General features: G+C 68.0%; 3 protein-coding genes across 3 annotated transcripts; 2 read left to right on the top strand and 1 right to left on the bottom strand.

Moving 5' to 3' along the window:
- Positions 1-269: 269 nt before the first annotated feature.
- LOC118258584 (lysosomal acid glucosylceramidase-like) lies at positions 270-3,857 on the top strand. Its single transcript, XM_035567452.2, has 11 exons — positions 270-307; positions 1,248-1,366; positions 1,508-1,699; positions 1,792-1,938; positions 2,065-2,198; positions 2,394-2,566; positions 2,668-2,905; positions 2,996-3,220; positions 3,297-3,460; positions 3,543-3,668; positions 3,749-3,857. The coding sequence occupies exons 2-11, from the start codon at positions 1,300-1,302 to the stop codon at positions 3,855-3,857; spliced, it is 1,575 nt and encodes a 524-aa protein (XP_035423345.1). The 5' UTR covers positions 270-307; positions 1,248-1,299.
- A 1,910-nt stretch (positions 3,858-5,767) lies between these two features.
- Positions 5,768-9,273, bottom strand: MTX1 (metaxin 1). The gene is made up of 8 exons (XM_035567448.2): positions 9,132-9,273; positions 8,968-9,037; positions 8,247-8,326; positions 7,485-7,577; positions 7,163-7,345; positions 6,902-6,978; positions 6,288-6,446; positions 5,768-6,158 (listed from the first exon to the last, which is right to left on the bottom strand). Exons 1-8 carry the CDS (start codon positions 9,210-9,212, stop codon positions 5,936-5,938), a joined length of 966 nt encoding a protein of 321 aa, XP_035423341.1. The 5' UTR covers positions 9,213-9,273; the 3' UTR covers positions 5,768-5,935.
- Positions 9,274-10,721: 1,448 nt separating this feature from the next.
- On the top strand, positions 10,722-19,037 carry THBS3 (thrombospondin 3). The gene is made up of 23 exons (XM_050715820.1): positions 10,722-10,818; positions 12,020-12,226; positions 12,381-12,637; positions 12,735-12,837; positions 13,287-13,313; positions 13,738-13,820; positions 14,010-14,061; positions 14,147-14,295; positions 14,491-14,631; positions 14,826-14,903; positions 14,988-15,140; positions 15,266-15,376; positions 15,490-15,597; positions 15,854-16,013; positions 16,125-16,243; positions 16,379-16,431; positions 16,538-16,731; positions 16,810-16,988; positions 17,083-17,131; positions 17,310-17,506; positions 17,604-17,776; positions 18,446-18,585; positions 18,979-19,037. The coding sequence occupies exons 1-23, from the start codon at positions 10,722-10,724 to the stop codon at positions 19,035-19,037; spliced, it is 2,889 nt and encodes a 962-aa protein (XP_050571777.1).
- The last annotated feature ends 123 nt before the right edge of the window (positions 19,038-19,160 follow it).

The raw sequence follows: 19,160 nt of genomic DNA, 5'->3' as shown, positions 1-19,160 counted from the left end.
GCAGGTGGGCAGTCCTGTCCCCCTCCCTGGTTGCCCTGCAGATGCTGGGACAGGTTTCGGGAGAACTTCACAAACGCTGCAGGGAAGTGTTGAAAGCTCTCATTGGCACGGTGTTGCAAAACCCTCCTCGGGCTCCTCTTCAAACGCACCCAAATCCCATGAGCCTTCCTCTCGCCTGGGACTCACCTTTCCTGCTCAGCCAGAAGCTGTCGCCTCCTACCCAGCTGCAGCCCAGAGAGCAGGTCCTGCTGCCTCGCCGCCCTGCTCCCAAGCAGAGACACGGCAAGAGAAGGTTTTCTGGGAGCAGGTGAGTAGCCTGGATCTGGAATGGCTTTTTTTCAGACAGCAGGGACGGGGTTGGCCGAGGACCTGGGACCAGGCTGAGGCTGTGAGCACCGTGTTGGCCAGTCACTGCCGGCAGGAGATGACGGGTGCACGAGAGCCCTCCTGGCCCCGGTCCCCATTCTGCAGGGTCTCGTGGTGGCACTGTCCCGAAATTTGCTTCCCCCTGTCCTGGTGCCAGCAGCACAGGGAGGCACAGAGGTGGCTGATCCCATGTTTTCTTTGAGATGCTCCTTGCCCAGCAGAGCAGGGTGGACAAGACAGGGTGGGAGCAGCTGCAGAGGACAGGGAAATGTGGGACCTCCCCATGCTCTGGGCTCCAGCCCCAAACATCTCTGGCTGGGCAAGCCCTGGCTGCCACGCTCTGGGGTGCAAGCACAGAGCTGTTTGCTCCTGGCCGTGGCTCAGGAGGCACCAGGGACACATCCAGAGCCCGTCCTGTGGCACCACAGCATGTGCTAGCCCCCCAGTCCTGCCAGGGGCATGGCACGGCTGAGGGTCACACAACGGGGGAAGGAGGCACGCATGCACCGTGAGCAGGGAAGGAGGGAGGCGAGGACGGGAGTGATCCGACCCGCCGGGTGCCGCCAGCGTGGGCGGCTGGCAGTGCCAGAACACCGGGCATAGGGCGGCACATGCTGGGGGCTGCACCTCTGGCTGGGGTGCGCATGCTCTGGGTCTCGGTGTGGCTGGAGACACCCATGGGTGACAGCCCTGTGGGAGCAGCATGCTGCCGGTGAGGCAAGAGGGAGGGCGAGTGCCGGGCCAGGGTGCTGGTGGGTCCTGGGGCTCCCAAACCCCATTGTCTCAGATCAGGAGCTGTCACTGCCTGGGGTTTCTGACCCCGTGTGGGGCTGGGACGGGGCAGAGGAGCTGCTTGCTGACATCCACTGCCCTGCTCCCAGCCCCAGAGCTCGCTGACTGCATCTGTCCAAGTCCCACGGCAGTGGAGGCACCATGTGGCCTGGGTGTGCCAGCGTCCTGGGCTGGCTCCTGCTGCTGCAGGCAGCACCGCGCGTGGCAGGTGAGTGGCTGGGTTGTGTCCCCAAGGGGGGGTCCGGCATCTGTGTGGGGCAGAAGGGGTGAGCTGGGGGCTGGAGGAGCTCCCTCCTGGCAGGGGAAGGTCTGCGGCAGACCTCCGCCTGCCCCTCTCCTCCCGCTGCAGGCGGCCGGCCCTGCAATGCCAAGGACTTTGGGCACGGCTCGCTGGTGTGTGCCTGCAGTGCCGTGTACTGTGACACGCTGGACCCCGTGGTCCTGCCGGCCCCGGGCACCTACGTCAAGTACGAGAGCAGCAAGGCCGGCAAGCGGCTGGAGCGCAGCGAGGGGAGCTTCCAGCGCAATGCAGAGATCCTAGGTACCTGCCCCGGGTGCGGACGCGGTGCCACATCCCCAGGGACAGAGGCACCGTCCCCACGCCGTGGCCGTGATGCTGCTCACCCCCCGCAGATTTCCACCTCACTCTGGACACGGCGCAGCGCTACCAGAAGGTGAAGGGCTTTGGAGGCTCCGTCACAGACTCGGCTGCCATAAACATCCAGTCCCTGTCCAAGGAGACTCAGAGCCACCTGCTCCGCTCCTATTTCTCTGAGGAAGGTGAGCCCGGGGCAGGGCAAGAGCGCTGGGTGCCTGGCCTTGGTTTTGGAAAGCAGCTGAGGGACTGGGGGGTTGCACCCCCGAATGCCTCCCAGGGCCCCCCCATCAACCCCGCCCCGTCCCCAGGCATTGAGTACAACCTCGTGCGTGTCCCCATGGCCAGCACCGATTTCTCTGTGCGTCTCTACACCTATGCTGATGCAGAGGGTGACTTTGAGCTGAAGCACTTCAATCTGACAGAGGAGGATACGCGGATGAAGGCGAGTCCTGTGGATGGGGGGCAGCCATGGGGTGGGCAAGCCTGAGGTGCTGGGGCTGGGTCCTGGGTGGGATGGGTGGCCTGGAGAAGGTGGCTCCCCATGGCAGGGGGAAGGAGAGGGCTCACCCTTCCACTTGTGGTGCTGGAGCTGGCACGGACCCGGGAGAACTCACTGCCATCTCTGTGTTGTCCCCAGATCCCAATCCTACAGGCAGCCCAGGCAGTAGCCAAGCGCCCCCTGTCACTGTATGCCAGCCCCTGGACGTCCCCGGTCTGGATGAAGACGAATGGTGCCATGACAGGGAGAGGGACGCTGAAGGGAAACCCGGGGGACAAGTACCACAAGGCCTGGGCCAAATACTTCATCCGGTGAGCAGCTGAGGGACCCCAAAGGGCACTGGGGGCTGCACCCCAGAGCCAGGCTGGCACTGCTGTGATGAGGCCACTCACCTTGCTGCTCCTGTGCCCAGGTTCCTGGATGAATATGCCAAGCACAACCTGACCTTCTGGGCCGTGACAGCAGGGAACGAGCCCACGGCCGGCGAGATCGTCTTCTACCCCTTCCAGTGCCTGGGCTTCTCCCCGGAGCACCAGCGGGACTTCATCGCGCAGGACCTGGGCCCCGCTCTGGCCAACAGCTCCCACCGCAATGTCCAGCTCATCATCCTGGATGACCAGCGCGTGATGCTGCCCTACTGGGCTCAAGTGGTAAGGCCCCACGGCGGCTCTGCCCTGCCCCACGGCGGCTCTGCCCTGCCCCATGGCAGCTCTGAGGGCCTCGCTCTTTTCTCCTCCCAGGTTCTCAAAGACCCTGTGGCCGCCAGCTACATCAGCGGCATCGGCATCCACTGGTACCTGGACTTCCTGGCGCCCATCGACCTCACCCTCTCCATCACCCACCACCTCTTCCCCAATTACTTCCTCCTCTCTACGGAGGCCTCCACTGGCTCCTACTTCTGGGAGCCCCGGGTGGTGCTTGGTGGCTGGGACCGCGGGAGCAAGTACAGCCACAGCATCCTCACGGTAGGGCTGGGTGGGCCCGCGGGACACGCTGCCCCCCTCGGCAGCATGCCGCTCAGCACTGTGACCACTCCTGCAGGACCTCAACAACTATGTTACGGGCTGGACCGACTGGAACCTGGCGCTGGACCTTCAGGGGGGCCCCAACTGGAGCAAGAACTACGTGGACAGCCCCGTCATTGTGGACAGCAGCAAGGACGTCTTCTACAAGCAGCCTATGTTCTACCACATGGGGCACTTCAGGTGGGTTGGGGCTGGGGGTGGCCGGCAAGGGGACCCAACAGCACCCCTGGGTGCTGCGTTCAGCCCCTGCTTGTCCTTGCAGCAAGTTCATCCCTGAGGGCTCGCAGCGCGTGGGGCTGGCTGTCTCCAAGAAGTGTCGCAGGTGCAACCTGGAGCACACGGCTTTCCTGCGCCCCGACGGCGCTGTGGTCCTGGTGGTCCTGAACCGGTGAGTGGCTTGGCCCTGCGCCCTGACCCCAAAGCCCAGCCACCTCCTCTGACCTGCTTCCCTCCTCGCATCCCCCCCAGGTCCCCCGTGGATGTCTCCTTTGGGATCTCAGACCCCAGAGTCGGCTTCATTGAGGCCGCAGCTCCCAGCGACTCCATCCAGACGTTCCTGTGGAAGCAGCCGGCCTAGCATGGTTGCAGCGGTTCCGGTGCCAGCAGCGCTGCTGGGGGGCTGCCTCACCCCCCTGGGGGCTCAGGGGCGGTCCCCTGTGGCCCTGCACCACCCCAGGGGACCTGATTGATCCACAGGCCACGACACCTGCTGTTTTCTAGATGTTTTCATAAAATAAAGAGGTTTTCTACAACCTTGCCTGTGTGTCCTCTGCCCTCCCTTGCTGCCTCCTCATGGTGCTGGAGCTGGGTGAGGAGGCAGGTGTGGAAGCGGGCGTACCCGCGGCACCCCCTGGGCACCCACCACTCCCCCCCAAGCTGTGACCTCGGTGGGAGGCAGCCCCATGAAGGCTGTGTCTGGGGGGGGAACTCGGGGACATCGCTCCCCACCCACTGGCAGGGTCCTTGTGGCAGAGCCAGGACCCGAAGCCAGCATGGGCCTGGGGACAGTGGCAGCTGGGCTCGGCCGCTGGGATTCGGCGCGCGGCCTGACGTCAGCAGCCCCAGTTTCTCCTGCTGGCAGGAGCAGGAGGCTGCTCGCTGCGGTTTCTGCTGCTGGAGCAGCCATAAACCCCTCCGCTAATGGGAAACTGGAGCGTCGGGCGCATACTTCCCGAGTGACGTTATGGGGGGAGCGGGGCCGGGGGGAGCTGCGTTGAGTCATTCCCCTCCCAGCAGGGCCCCTCGAACCGGAGGCTCCACGGCCGCCACGCGGGTGAGGGAAACCATTCACACCCTGCCTCCTCTCCCAGCCACGGTGCAAACCTGGGGGCCCCCGGCCTGCAAACCCATGCCCGGTGCAGGACCTTTGCACCGGGACCCCGTGTGCCGTGGGGCTGTATTCCCAGGGTGCAGAACCCACCCCCGTCCCCCCACCACCCCAGAGGGCACCGGAGCCAGGGTGGCAGCCCCAGCACGCAGCCGAACAAGTGAGGGCTGTGTGCCGCCTGGCAGCCAGCACACGCGTGTGCGAGCCTGGCCAGACACCGCTTTTCCATTTACACCCTCGTAAACTGACGGCAGCTGGGGCAAACCGCAGCATTGCTGACGGCCCCACTTGCCCCAGGGGCCGGGTGCCGAGCCCCAAGGCCGGGCAGCCCCCGGTGAGAGCGGCAGCTCCGCTCGGTGCTGGGACAGAGCCCCCCCCCCCCCCCCCCCCCCCCCCCCCCCCCCCCCCCAGCAGCCCTGGGTCTTGCAGGGCTTGCGGAGCGACGTTCACCGCACTACGTGCTTTTTGGCAGTGCCAGCTGCAAGGAACTCCCCATTCCTGGCAGGCGTGGAGGAATGCAAACAGAGTTGTCATCCTTGGAGGAATTCCTGCTGCAGCCACAGGCCCAGTGGCTGCTCGCCGCCCCACGCGCGCTGCTGCGGTGAGCCGGGCTGGCGGGCGGCCCTCCAGCAGCGAGGGGAGAGCTCGTGGCCTGCCAGGCTGGGGACATGTCCTGCTGCCAGCCTGGGCTCCTGCGCCGCTGCTTTCTGCTGCACCACCTGGGTGGCACCACCTTCTGTGGCACAGAAGGAGGGGGACACCGGTGCCATGGGACGTGCTGCTGGCTCTGCCTGGCCAGCCTGAGGGCAGGGGAGCTGCGAAGGCAAGAGGCAGAGAGCTCAGCCCCACGACTGCCGAGGGATGGAGATGCTCCCAGCACTGCCACAGATGCAAACAAAGGTGCTGAGCAGCTACAGGACCTTGAAAACCCACAGTTTTCCCTCTTCGCCACGTTTCCCGGTGCTGTAGACCCTGCAGACCTCCTGGGGATAAGGGAAGGATTTGGGGGGGGGGGGGGGGGTGGGGAGGGGGACAGGATTGGAGCACCCGTGGAGCAGCACGTTAGTGCCCCCAGCCTGGGCACCTGGGAGAAGGGGGAAAGGGAAAGGTGGCCAGCCCTGCAAGCACAAGAGGCCGCAGGGAGGATGGGAGAGCGTGGGTGGAGAAAGTGAGGTTTATTGGTGCGGCGGGCAAGGGCTGTAATTTCTGCTGGGACGCAGCGTGGCACACCTGCAGGGAGCAACGCTGTGAGGCCACCGGCGTAAAAACAGTCAGTTCAAGTGGCCGGACGAGTAAATAATCACAGCTCTGAGAGCGGCCGCTCTTCCTCACTCCTCCTCCTCCTCCTCTTCCTCCTCCAGGGCGATGGGCTGGCGGCCAGCCGGCCCCACGGCGCCGCGCTGGATGGAGACGATGCCGCTCAGGAAGGCGTAGCCCAGCATGGCCGCCAGCCCCACCAGCACCGACAGCAGCTGGTTGCGCCGCTTGTGGGGGTCCTCCTCCGCGTCGCCACCCTCGGCACCCCCAACCCGCGGGGCGCTGGCAGGGGGGGTCACCTGGGGGTGAACAGAGCGGGGGGTGGGGGGAAACAGGGTGCAGCAGGGCACCAGTGTTGGGTTTCGTGAGTTTTTTTTTTGAGGAGGGCACCCCAAAGGTGCAGCGTGAGGCTGGGTGTGCATCTCACCTCCGTCCCAGGGGAAGTAGAGGCTGAGGATGGAGGTGCAGTAGTTGCACAGGTTCTGCAGGGACTTCAGGTGCTGCTGCAGTTTCCCGTTGGGCAGCTTCGCTTTCAGGAGCGGCGCCAGGCGGCTGAAGACAAAGGCGTCGAGGGAAGCGGGCCTGGGGCACAGAGATCCGCCACTGGGTCATGGGCAGCTCCATGCCCCGTCCCCACCCGAAGCCACCAAGAAGCGGCCACCCACAGCCTTCCGTGCCACCCCGCCGTGCCCCCGGGGACAGCAAGCAGCTCCTCGTTGCCGGGAGGGCTCCCTGCTCCCAGTCCCAGTGGTGGGGACAGGGCAGGGGCGTGGGATGCAGGACAGTCCTGTCTCTGAGCAGCCTTGCTGGCTCCAACAAATGCCCAGCAGCTGGGGAAAAGCGATGCTGAGGCTGGTGGCAAATCCCACAAGCTCTCGCATCGTTCCTGCCCGTGTCGCTCCATCCCCTCCAGCCTGTCCAACTCCCCAAAGCAACGTTTGTGGGCTATGGCTTCCCCGTGAGCCACGGGGGCTCAGTCCTGCCTGGGTGCAGGGGGTTTGCAGTCCCCACAGTACGTTCCCCCTGTAGCCACGTACGAGTCTCCGAAGAAAAACTTCTGGGAGCCAAGGCGCTGGGACAGGAGTGTCAGGCATTCCCGAGCATCCCGGTACAGCTAGAGAATGAAGACAGAGCCAGGGCTGCAGAGCGTCGCGGTGTCACTGCGACGGGGAGGGGGTGCTCAGGCTGGGAACCCCAGATCCCAGGCTGAGATTTTGGCCTTGCATGGTGCCTCCGGGCAATCCCCAAGGAGCCGCGGCACCCAGAGCTGGGCACCTCCTTCCCACACATCCCCTCACCTCCTTCTCCAGCTTCTCCTCATCCTCCATGTAGCCATCTCCCCACATGAGCTGCAGCCGCTCCACGTGCTGCTTGTGCATGCAGTTGGGCAGGAAGAAGTTCAGCGGGAAGGGGATGGTCTCGGCGTACCATTTCCGTGTGTGCTCCACGTAGTTCTTCGCATCCACCCAGAACGTGTGGATCTGCAGCAGAGGACAACCCGTGCCGATGCCCCGGGGAGTGCCAGAGCCAGCACAGCCGATGGCGGTGGCACAAGGACAGCCCATGCCCAGCGCACGCAGGCACCTCTGAGATGTTCCCTGCGGCCACACTGAGACTCACCAGCACTGGCAGTAGCTTCTCTTCTAGCAGGGACACGAAAGCCAGCGTGTCTGCTCCTTGTGTGGCTGAGAGGTCGTAGTCTGCATTGTATTTCTGTGGAGGAAAGGAAACAGGGCTGAGTTGGCAGGGAAGCAGCCATCCTGCAACCTCAGGGGACCGTGACAAAGCGAGTGCCTGCGAGCAGAGGGACTGGCCAGCAGGGCCAGCCCTGCTCCGTACCCCTCTTTGCTCTCGCTCCTCTGTGTGCTGGGAGGTTGGGAGGTTATCCGGATGGACACCCGGCCAACCCCAGGAGCAGAGCGGGCAGGATCTGGTGCTGTGCCCCCTCTGAGCGCTACCCACCCGTGTCCAGACCCAGCGCTAGGAGAGTTAAGGTTTGTCTTGACTTCCAGGCCCAAAGGGAAGAGCTGGGAGCGGGCAGCTGAGGGTGTCCCAGGGGCCCTGCAGGTCTGTTCCCTGCTCAGAGCCACGCTGGAGCACAGAGCACGGAGGGGACAGCGCCCACCTTGCCCGAGATACATGAGGCTTGAGATGGGGTTGTGCTTGCCCCCAGAACAAACACCACCACGGGGACAGCCAGATGGGTCCACAGGGCAAAGCTCGCACCGGTTTGCACCATTCTGCCTCCAGAGCAGGGAGCTGCGCCCTGGCCCCATCCCCGGGGATGCCCTCGCTGCTGCTGCTCCAGCTCCAGCTCCCTCCATCCCAGCGAGCGCTCCTGCCCCCTGCAGCACCCAGGGGGTGCCCGTCGCCATCCCCTACCTGCTTCCTGAGGTGAGTTATGATTTGCTGCGTTTTGGAGATGGTGCCTTCGTCCCGCGTCTTCAGCGCAGGCAGGCGCCCTGAGGGCAGGGAGAGGGGTGGCTGCAGGGCGTCCCCCTGCAACCGGTGATGAGGGGCTGGGGGGGTCCGCGGGGGGAGCAGGGCCCCCACGCTGGGGTGACGGCACGCAGGGCAGAGCGAGGGGTGTGCAGGATGGGAGGGAGGGCACACGCATGGGGGTATGGGGCTAGGATGATGCAAGGGGGGCCGATAAGGGGATGAAAGCTGCGTGATGGGACAGGTGGAGCACGCTGGGGGGGGCAAGTAATAGGGCAAAGGGAGGTGCAATGGGGCGTGGGGCGTGCACTGGGGTACAGTTCTGCGATGGGGGGCATGCAACTGGAGAGGGGGTGCAATGGGGTGGGGGGTGCAATGGGGTGGGGGGCACAGTGGGGTGGGGGATGCAATGGGGTGGGGGGTGCAATGGGGTGGGGGGTGCAATGGGGTGGGGGGAGCAGTGCAGTGGGGGGCGCAGTGGCATGGGGGGCGCAGTGCAGTGGGGGTACAGTGGAGCAGGGCTGTGTGATGACTCAATGGGGGTGCAACAGGGCAAGGGGGTGCAATGGGGTGGGGGGTGCAATGGGACAGGGGGTACAATGGGACAGTGCATCAATGGAGCAGGGGGTGCAGCGGGGCTTGGTGCCTCGGTGCGGACCCTTACCGGAGGGGCTCCTCCAGGGGCTGCTGACCCGGTGCACCTTCAGCGGCGCTCCCGTGAACCGCGCGTACGTCTGCAAGAGAGGAGAGGGGACGGGACGGGAGGGGGCGGCCCGGCCCGACCCGGAGGTACGCACCGGCCCCGCCGCCGGTCCCGCCGCCGCTCACCAGCACGGCCAGGCAGTCGGGATCCACCGAGGGCAGCCCCCAGCCCCCGGCCCAGCAGAACAGCTCCATGGGCGCCGCCATCTTCCCGCCCGACCCGGAACCACACGGCGGGGCGGCTCCGCCCGCCACCACCGCGGGGCGGGACCGGCGGCACCGGCGGAGGCTCCGCTACCGGCGGCGGCAGCCGGGGCCGCGCCGTCGGGGCAGTTCCCGCAGCGCCCGGGGCCCCTCCGCGGCCGGGGATGCGCGGAGCCCGGTACCGAGCACCACGGAGCGGAGCCCACCCCCCCCCACACACACACACCGGTCCGTTACCGGACGCTCCGCGCGTTGCTATGGGGAAAAAAATAATAATAATAATTAAAAAAAAAAAACAAAACACGGGGGGGAGCGGGCACGCACCGGACGGGGGGGACCAGGGGGAGGCAGCCGTGTGGCCACGGCCGCCCTAGCGTGCACCGGAGCGGCTGGGGGGGGGGCGGAGCGGGGCTGAGGCGGCCCCCGGGGCTCGGCTCCGCTCGGCCCGGCCCGGCCCGTTGTTATGGAGGCGGGGGAAACAGCCGTAAACACGGCCGGGGAGCCGCGCTGCTCCTGCGCCTTGGCCGGCGCTCAGCGGGAGCTGCGGGGCCAGCTGCCGGGGCTGCCCCGCCGCCGGGCCCGCCCCGGCCTCCCGGCTGCGCGGCTCCGCTCCCCGCGGCCTCCAGCTGCAGCCTGGCCGAGTGCCCCGAGCCCTGCCGGAGCCCTCCGGGAGGCTGAGGCCTGAGAGCGCAGGGCAGGCGGCCCCCGGGGCTGAGCATCCCCGGTCCGGGGGCTTGGGCGCACCCCCAGCTCCGCGCCCCGCTGCCGTCGGGATCCGCCGTCGGGGCTCCTGCGGCGTCCCCAGGGCTCCCGCTCCCAGCCCGGGGCAGAGGTGAAGGAGCTTCTCAGATGAGCTCATTATTTTGCTCCGGAGGCTTGGGCCGGTTCCTGAGGCTGATTTATGCCGCTGAGCCGGCTCCAGGTGGCCTGGCTCCGCTCGCTCCTCTCCGGCCAGGGGAGCGGGGCCGGCCCCCGGAGGCTCCGCTGCCCGGGGGGCGCCGCCTGGCCCCGGGGGCTGGGACCCCGCCGCGAGGCACCCTTGGCAAAGCGGCTCCGCCTCGGCCACCCCCCGTCCCCCGCGCTGTCCCCGCGGCTCCCGGTCCCCGTCTCTCCCGGGCCGGACGCTCCGGCGCTGCCGGGGCCGCTCCGGCTCCCAGCGAGGCGGCCCCAGACTGCCTGACCTCCCGGTGAACCGGCGCCTGCCACACTCAATTTCTGTGAGCGGGAGCCGTGCAGGGGCGGGCAGCGCCGAGGTGCCCGGGGGTCGCCCGCAGCTCCGGGCCCTGCCGCCGGCCGGTCCCGGTGCACCGCGCCCCGCCCCGCCCCGCCCCGCTCCTCTCCGCTTGGCGGGGCTGCGGCCGGCCCGCCGCGGCGGAGCGCCCGCCGGGGTCCCCGGGATGCGCGTCCGTGATTGACGGCTCTTTGTTTCCTCCTCGCCGCCAGCGCCGGCCCCTCCCCGCTCGCGCCACTCCGCCCCGCCGCGCTCCGCTCCGCACCGGCGGCACCGGCGGCATGGGGGCACCGGCGGCCGCGGGGGGCCCGGCGCTCGGCGCGCTCCTGGCGCTGCTCCTGCTGGGCGCCGCCGGCGCGGCTCGCCAGGGGCTGCAAGGTAAGGCGGCTCCCTGTGCCGCTCCGTCCCGCCGGGCAGCGGCAGGCGCGGGGACGGCCGGACAGCCCCGACGGGGCGACGCGGACGGGGCGCCCCCGCCGTTCCCGGCCCGCTGCGAGCCGGGGAGGCGCCGGTTCCCTGCCCCGCTGCCCTGAGACGGGGGCTGCCGGCCCCCGCCGGCCGGCCCGGGGCCGCTGACAGCGGCTGTGCTCTCCCTGGGAGGTCTGGCAGCCGGGCTGCGGGCAGCTGCGGCGAGCCGGCGCTCCGCGCTGGGGACAGAGGGACATTCATCCCCGGAGCTCGGGACGGCCGCCAGCACCCCCGAGGGTCGCCGCTGCCCGCAGTCCCGGGGCCAGCTGCGGGCAGGGCCGCCGCCAGTCCCGCCCGGACGCCGGTCCCCGTCCCGGCTCCGTGTAGCGGTGCCCGCGGCGGGAGGGCTCCGGTTCGAGGGGCGTTGGGGCCAGCGGGGAGGCTGCCGGGGTCGGGCTGCGCGGTCGCCGCTCGCCCCAGGGTCGCGGCTCCTCCCGGTCTGCCCGGTGCGGCGGCACGGAGCGAGCGGGCTGCCGTGCCCCGGCGGGACCGGGCTCTCCGTGCTCCCCCGGAGCGCCCCGGGCCTGTGCCGAGAGCCGGCCCGTTCCTCGCCGGGGCTCCGGTTCCCGCAGCGCCTCGGCGGGGCGGCCGCGGTGGCTGCTCCGCGCCGGTTCCCGGGGCCCGGCCCCGGTGGGGCTCCGCGCTTCCCCCTCCCGGAGCCTCCCCGGGAGCCGCGTCCCCGCTCCGCTCCGTTCCCCGCCTCCGCCGGGCCGGGGGCTCCGCCAGCCTTCCCCGCCCGGCAGCTGGGATGCTCGGGGCGGTGCGGCCGCCCCCGCGGGGAAACCCCGGGGCGAGGGGGAGCGGGGAAGGCCCCGAGCCGGGGGCCCCGCCCGTTTCCCGGGCTCCGGGCCGCCGGTGGCGGGGACTCCGCGGATCCTTCTCGGCGGGGCGGCCGCTCCCGCTCCCGGTCCTGGAGCGCCACCGCGCGGGGCCGGGGCTGGGCGGAGCCGGCGGGGCCGTGCGGAGCCTCCCCGGGAGTCCTCGGGGCTTCCCCGGGCCCGGTGGGGCCGGTTTCCAGCGGGTCGGGCCGGCGGCGGTGCCCCGAAGCGGGCATCCCCCTGCATCCCGCGCGGCCGGGCAGGATGCGACCCCCGTCCTTGGCTCCCCGCAGTCATCGACCTGCTCCTGGTGAGCGAGGCCCGGCAGATGGCCAGCATCACGCACAAAATCCGGATGGAGCTCCTGACGGTGAACGACGTTTTCCTCCTCTCCACCTTCCGCCTGCCCCCCAAGCAGGGGGGGACCCTCTTTGGCCTCTACTCCAAAAAGGACAACACGAGGTGGCTGGAGGTGTCCGTGGTGGGGAAGATCAACAAGGGTAGGTGCCTGCTCCGTGGGGACGCGGGGGGCACACGCCGGGGATGTGGGAAGAGAAACAGGGACCGAGCTCGGCGGGGACTGCTCGGGTCTGCTGCAACTGGTCCCAAGGGGCCGGAGAGGAGAGCTCACGGCCCCTTCCCGCTCCTCCACAGTGCTGGTGCGCTACCTGCGGGAAGACAACAAGCTCCACTCGGTCAACCTGCAGCACGCGCACGTGGCGGACGGGCAGAGCCACACGGTGATCGTGCGCCTGAGCGGGCTGCGTGGGGACATGCTGAGCGTGGAGCTCTACGTGGACTGCAAGCAAGTGGACTCTAGCGTGGGGCTGCCCGAGCTGTCCGAGATCCCCCTGGCAGAGGTGGAGTCGATCGAGGTGCGCACAGGACAGAAGGCCTACCAGAGGATGCAGGTGAGTGCTGGGACCCCCGCATGGGGCCGAGTGTCCTTCGCACCCCTCGGACAGGCACAGCCTCCCGTGGCTGACTGCGTCTCCTCTGGTACGTCAGGGGTTCGTGGAGTCCATGAAGCTGATTCTGGGAGGCTCCATGAGCCGAGTCGGGGCCCTGAGCGAGTGTCCGTTCCAGGGAGATGAATCCATTCACAGCGCAGGTAACGGCACGTGTGTTCTGCTCCGAGCACGGGGGGCTGGCCGGTTCCCCCATGCATGCTACGTGTCGAACGGCACGTTGGGTGGGCACCACAAAGAGCACGGGCTGGTGCGTAGGGGGCACAGCATCACATCGTGCAGGGGGAGCTTCTGCTTCTGCGCCATGCCAGACAGCCCTATGCACACGGGAGCTCCTGTGCATGTGGTGGCCAGGAGCAACCATGCAAGGGAAGGTGAGGACTGCGGTCTGGAGGGCCACGGAGCCTCAAGAGCCTGCCCAGCAGTTTGTTGTGCAGGGATGGCAGGTGGCACTGCAGTCCTCTGCGTGGGGACCTTGTTCCTTGGTGGCTCCTCTGTCCCTCAAGCACACCCTGGCAGGAGGCGTGCTGGGTCTCCAGGCCGTGTGCTGGCCAAAGCAGTGTTCAACAAGATCTTGTCTTCCTCCCTGCAGTGACAAGCGCGCTGGCCTCCATCCTGGGTAAGTCCCTGCTCTGCTTCCCCTTTTTCCAGCTGGGGGGACGGTGATGGTGGTTGAGGCTCCATGGAGGTGTAAAACCCTTTGGAGCCTGTCCCAGAGTCCCTAGCACCTGCTGGGCACCCCGGCATGGGGCAGATCAGAGGGGCATGGGATGTGTTGTACAGGAGGGGTCCTGCGAGGTCTTGGGACCCCAGTGGGGATGAACTAGCTGGGCAGGTCCTTGCTGCTGGCACCTGTCCTTGCAGTGCAAAGACCATGACCTGGGCGGCTTTGCGCCCGACGAGGGAGGAGAAGGAAGGGTCGGGGGTTGCCTCGTGCCCCCCGGTACGGCGTGGGATGGGCACGGCAGCCCCTAGCCCCTGGCCCCAGGAGGCTGCCTCTGTCCTGGGGCTGGGGCTGACCTTGTCCTCCCTGCTTGTGGCAGGCGAGCAGACCAAGGCGCTGGTCACGCAGCTGACCCTCTTCAACCGCATCCTGACAGACCTGCGAGAAGACATTAGGGACCAGGTGAGGTGGGGCAGTGGTACTGGCACTGCCCAGGCTGGGCTTGGCCAAGGGCAGTGCACTGGGCACCGTGAGGGCAGCGTGGAGCTCGAAGATACGTGGCAGGGCTTGGATGTGGGTTCTGCACCCCAGGGGTGTGATGTTCCCCAAGTCACCCCCATCCCTAACGCCCTGTGCTCTGCTGCCTCGCAGGTGAAGGAGATGTCCCTGATCCGCAACACCATCATGGAGTGCCAGGTCTGCGGTGAGTGTTGCCGTGGCTCGGCTCCCACCCCAGGGAGCGTGCGCTCGTCCCGGCTCACCACCCTGCCCGGCCCTCATCTCCGCAGGCTTCCATGAGCACCGTTCTCGCTGCAACCCCAACCCCTGCTTCAGCGGCGTGGACTGCATGGAGACATACGAGTACCCTGGGTACCGCTGCGGGCCCTGTCCGCCGGGCCTGGAGGGCAACGGCACACACTGCGTCGACATCGATGAGGTGAGCGGGCCTCATGCCTGTCAACGGGGGAGGTCTGAGCCCCAGAGCTGGCAGACAACATGGGCAGGTGTCACACACGAGATGCTTCCCCTCTCCGTATGTGTCCCTGAGCCACCCGGCGGGGACAGACCCACCGGGGTGCTCTCGCCGGTGCCGTACCCGGGGCAAAGCTTTTCTCTCTCCCCGTGCCCGCAGTGCGCTCATGCCAACCCCTGCTTCCCCGGCTCGAAGTGCATCAACACGGCACCTGGCTTCCGCTGTGAGCCCTGTCCCCGTGGCTATCGGGGCAACACCGTCTCTGGCGTGGGGGCCGACTATGCGAAGGCCAGCAAGCAGGTGAGTGCAGTGCTGTGGGGCTTGGCCATGAGTGCTCCGGTTTGTTGGGCTGCAGGGACGGGCAGGGGATGCTGAGCCTGCCAGACCCTGCTCTGAAGGAGAGCAGTGCCGAAGGCAGGCCGCGGGCATGGGGTGGGTCTCCTGGAGGAGCTGCAGGGGCAGAAGATCGATGGTTTCTCCCATCCTGCTTGCAGGTTTGCACAGATATTGATGAATGTAACGATGGGAACAATGGTGGCTGCGACCCCAACTCCATCTGCACCAACACGCCGGTGAGCGGAGCTGCCCTGCTCCCCCACCCGACATCGGGGGCCTCTTCACTCTCCTGATCCTGCCCCGTGCCCCGTTTCTCCCAGGGCTCCTACAAATGTGGCCCCTGCAAGTCAGGGTTTGTGGGGAATCAGACGTCCGGCTGCATCCCGCAGCGGTCCTGCAGCACTCCCACCTCCAACCCTTGCGACATCAACGGCTTCTGCATGTTCGAGAGGAACGGTGAAATTTCCTGTGCGGTGAGCGGGAAGGCGGGGACGGGACGACTGAGAAGCAGAGGGTGCCGGAGGAATTGGCATGAGCAGCGGTTGCTCCTGCCAGGACTCTTCCCTGTTTCCCAGCCCCTGATTCCTCCTTTCTCCAGTGCAACGTGGGCTGGGCTGGCAACGGCAATGTGTGTGGGGAAGACACGGACCTCGACGGCTACCCTGATGAGCCCCTGCCCTGCATCGACAACAACAAGCACTGCAAGCAGGTGGGCCTCCCCGTGGCGAGGGGCGCAAGGGGCTTGGGAGACCACTAGCCTGTCATGGGGCTGGGCTCCAGAGCTGTCCTCCTCCCTGCCTTTACTGGTGTCTGTGCTTCCAGGACAACTGCCGCCTGACGCCGAATTCAGGGCAGGAGGACGCCGACAACGATGGCATCGGGGACCAGTGTGATGATGACGCAGATGGTGATGGCATCAAGAACGTGGAGGTGTTTGTGCTACGCGGGCAGGACGTGCCTGTGGTGCTAGGGCTCGTGCTGGGCAAGGGGCACAGCTTCTTGCTTTGGCTTGATTCTGGTGCCCCCAGGATGCTGCTCCTGGGAGGCAGCAGGCCGGGGCTTGTGGCTCTGGGATGGTCTCACCGGGCACACTGGAGATGTCCCCCTGCCCTGACCCATGCCGGAGCGTGGCTCCGCTCTGCCAGCCACCACAATGGGGACATCTCTGTCCTTCCCTTCCCTGCAGGACAACTGCCGGCTCTTCCCCAACAAAGACCAGCAGAATTCGGACACCGACTCCTTTGGGGATGCCTGCGACAACTGCCCCAACGTGCCCAATAATGACCAGCGGGACACGGACAGCAATGGCGAGGGGGACGCTTGTGACAATGACATCGATGGGGACGGTGAGTGGCTCATGAGGCTTGACTGTGTGTGGCCGGGGGTTCCTTGCAGAGCAGGGACTGTCACAGCCATGCTGGGGTGCTGAGGGCACCCACACGCCTCTGTCCTTGCAGGAATTCCCAACATGCTGGATAACTGCCCCAAGGTGCCCAACCCGCTGCAGACAGACCGGGACGAGGACAGCGTTGGGGATGCCTGTGACAGTTGCCCTGAAATGAGCAACCCAACTCAGGTATGGCCTTGGGCAGCCAGCACGCGTCGAGACAGGGGTGGCCTGGGGTCTGCAGGACCCTGCCCCCCGGCTGACGGGGTTTGGGGTCCTGTCGCCTCAGGGTGCCTGCTGAACTAGGGCTTTGGTCTCTTCCAGACAGATATGGACAGTGACCTGGTAGGGGACATCTGTGACACCAACGAGGACAGGTGAGGGTCCTTGAGATGAGGGGTCTTTGGGGTGGGTGAAGGTGCTGGAGCTCAGCGCCAGGTCCCCGCGTTTGTGGTGCTGCCCTGACTGCGTTCTTCCTGCCAGTGATGGGGACGGGCATCAGGACACCAAGGACAACTGCGCTGAGATCCCCAACAGCTCCCAGCTGGACTCAGACAATGATGGGCTGGGGGACGACTGTGACAATGATGATGATAACGATGGCATCCCTGACTACACACCACCCGGCCCGGATAACTGCCGCCTGATCCCCAACCCCAACCAGAAGGATTCGGATGGTGAGTGCTGGGCGGGCAGGGGGAGGCAGAGCCCTCTGGAGGGACCTGTCCCTCCGTGACCCATGTGCGTGTGCCCAGGGAACGGCGTGGGTGACGCGTGCGAGGAGGACTTCGACAACGACACAGTGATCGACCAGCTGGACGTGTGCCCGGAGAGCGCCGAGGTGACGCTGACCGACTTCCGCGCCTACCAGACCGTCATCCTGGACCCCGAGGGGGATGCGCAGATTGATCCCAACTGGGTTGTCCTCAACCAGGTGTGGGTGCTGCCCCCCATGTTTCTTCTGGGGCGGGAGCGGAGAGGGGCCGGGAGGTCCCCGGAAACGCCCCTAACCCAGGTCTCATCCACAGGGCATGGAGATTGTGCAGACCATGAACAGCGACCCAGGCTTGGCTGTTGGTAAGAGGTGCAGACCCCGTGGGACAGCCCCTTTATCCTTGTCCCCTGCTCGCTGGGGGGCAAGGGCCACTTCTGTGCCCCGTGGAGAGGGGTAAAAACCGCCCTGGATGGCGGCAGTGCACGGGGTCTTGTCCCCATGCTGGGGAGGGGGCTCCTTCCTCTGTTTGCCCACCCGCAGGCTACACAGCTTTCAACGGGGTGGACTTTGAGGGCACCTTCCACGTCAACACCGTCACCGACGATGACTACGCTGGCTTCATCTTCAGCTACCAGGACAGCGCCAGCTTCTACGTGGTGATGTGGAAGCAGACGGAGCAGACGTACTGGCAGGCCACCCCCTTCCGTGCCGTGGCCGAGCCGGGGCTGCAGCTCAAGGTGGGTGCTGCCACCCTCCTGTGTCTGTCCCCCACCCCCCCCCAGACTGGGTCAGGCCCTGCCAGCGGGGTCCCCCTGATGCCCCGCGCACCCCCAGGCGGTGAAGTCCTCGACGGGCCCCGGCGAGCACCTGCGCAACGCGCTATGGCACACGGGCCACACGCCCGAGCATGTCCGCCTGCTGTGGAAGGACCCGCGCAACGTGGGCTGGAGGGACAAGACATCGTACCGCTGGCAGCTGGTGCACAGGCCCCAGGTGGGCTACATCAGGTGAGCGGGGGGCCGCGGGGGGTGCCGCTGGGGCTGGCAGCACCCAGGGTGGGGGGGGAAGGCAGGAGCCCGGCCAGTCTCAGCGCGGAGGTTGCGGGTCCTCGGGGAGGGGTCCCGGCCTGGTGAGGGGGTGACAGCATGGGGAGGGGTCCTGGGCTGGTGGGACCGACGGGGCGGGGGGGGAGGGGGGCACGGCATCCACTGGGAGAGGGGATCAGACCTGTGGGGCAGATTCCGTTCGCTGGGGGTGGGTCCGGCCCCGTTGGGGCCCCCCCGGCGCTTTTTTCCCCTTTAAGGAACCCGTCGGGGCGGCCGCCGCGGGGGGGGGGGGGGGGGGGGAGGCTCCGGGAGCCGGGCCCGTCCGCCCCGTCCGGGCCCCCGCGGCCATTGTCCCGTCGCCATGGCGACCCCGCCGGCCGCCGGGGCCTTTCACATGCAAAGCGCCCGACAAAAGGCAGCGGGGCCGGGCCGGGGGCGGCGCGGGGGCCCCGGGCTCCATCCCGGCGGTGGTTCTTTTTTATGGGGTGGGGAGGGGGGGGGGGCTCACAGTTCCCCCGGTTTCCCCCCCCCCGCCCCGCTCCGCAGCGTGCCGCACCCCCCCCCCCCCCCGGGTTGGGGGTCCCCGGTCCTGGCTGACCCCCCCCCCCACCCTTTTGCCCCCCCCCGCAGGGTCCGGCTGTACGAAGGCCCGCGGCTGGTGGCGGACTCGGGGGTGATCATCGACACCACCATGCGCGGGGGGCGGCTGGGGGTCTTCTGCTTCTCCCAGGAGAACATCATCTGGTCCAACCTGCAGTACCGCTGCAACGGTGAGCACGGGGCTCCCCCCGGGCACCGGGACCCTCCCGGGCACCGGGACCCCCTTCCCCGGGCACCGGGACCCCCCCGGGCACCGGGACCCCCTCCCCCGAGCACTGGGACCCCCCCCCGAGCACCGGGGCAGGGAGCGAGCAGCCTCGCCCCTATTGCCCCGTGGCGAACGGAGCGGGGGGGGGGAGCGGGATGCCCCCCCCACACACACCGGGGAGTCCCCCGGGACCCCCCCCGCGTGGGCCAGGGCCTGTCCCGGTGCCCGGGGGGTTTTGTCCCGCTCTCTGGGGCTCGCCTGGGCAGCTCGGGGGGGGTCCGGCTGTCCCGGGAGGGGGCTCTATCTCCCCCGCCCCGGCTCCTCACGGCCCCCCCCTGCTGTCGCCCCCCCGCAGACACGATCCCCGCAGACTTCGAGCCCTTCCGCCGGTTCCTGCTGGAGGGCCGCGAGTGAGCCGCCCCCCCCCCGGCCCGGGGCCCCCCCTCCGCCCGCGGCACCCGGGCTCGGTCCGGGCTCCGCTGCCCCCCGACGCCCCCGATCCTCACCCACCCCCCCGCGGACTTTGCACTGCCGGGA

Source organism: Cygnus atratus, chromosome 28 (assembly GCF_013377495.2).
Source record: "Cygnus atratus isolate AKBS03 ecotype Queensland, Australia chromosome 28, CAtr_DNAZoo_HiC_assembly, whole genome shotgun sequence".
Taxonomy (NCBI): domain Eukaryota; kingdom Metazoa; phylum Chordata; class Aves; order Anseriformes; family Anatidae; genus Cygnus; species Cygnus atratus.
The sequence above is the reverse complement of the archived record's forward strand: the minus strand, read 5'-3'. Positions and strand labels throughout refer to the sequence as shown.

Bases quoted from the DNA above. Each gene is read 5' to 3' on its own strand.
- LOC118258584 (XM_035567452.2), top strand. From the start codon at position 1,300: ATGTGGCCTGGGTGTGCCAGCGTCCTGGGCTGGCTCCTGCTGCTGCAG. The intron at 1,367-1,507 runs GTGAGTGGCTGG...CTCCCGCTGCAG, and splicing joins GGCAGCACCGCGCGTGGCAG to GCGGCCGGCCCTGCAATGCC. The intron at 1,700-1,791 runs GTACCTGCCCCG...CACCCCCCGCAG, and splicing joins GCGCAATGCAGAGATCCTAG to ATTTCCACCTCACTCTGGAC.
- MTX1 (XM_035567448.2), bottom strand. From the start codon at position 9,212: ATGGCGGCGCCCATGGAGCTGTTCTGCTGGGCCGGGGGCTGGGGGCTG. The intron at 7,578-8,246 runs GTAGGGGATGGC...TTTCCTCCACAG, and splicing joins TAACTCACCTCAGGAAGCAG to AAATACAATGCAGACTACGA. The intron at 6,447-6,901 runs GTACGTGGCTAC...TCTGTGCCCCAG, and splicing joins AAGTTTTTCTTCGGAGACTC to GCCCGCTTCCCTCGACGCCT.
- THBS3 (XM_050715820.1), top strand. From the start codon at position 10,722: ATGGGGGCACCGGCGGCCGCGGGGGGCCCGGCGCTCGGCGCGCTCCTG. The intron at 16,014-16,124 runs GTGAGTGGCTCA...CTGTCCTTGCAG, and splicing joins CAATGACATCGATGGGGACG to GAATTCCCAACATGCTGGAT. The intron at 17,132-17,309 runs GTAAGAGGTGCA...GCCCACCCGCAG, and splicing joins CGACCCAGGCTTGGCTGTTG to GCTACACAGCTTTCAACGGG.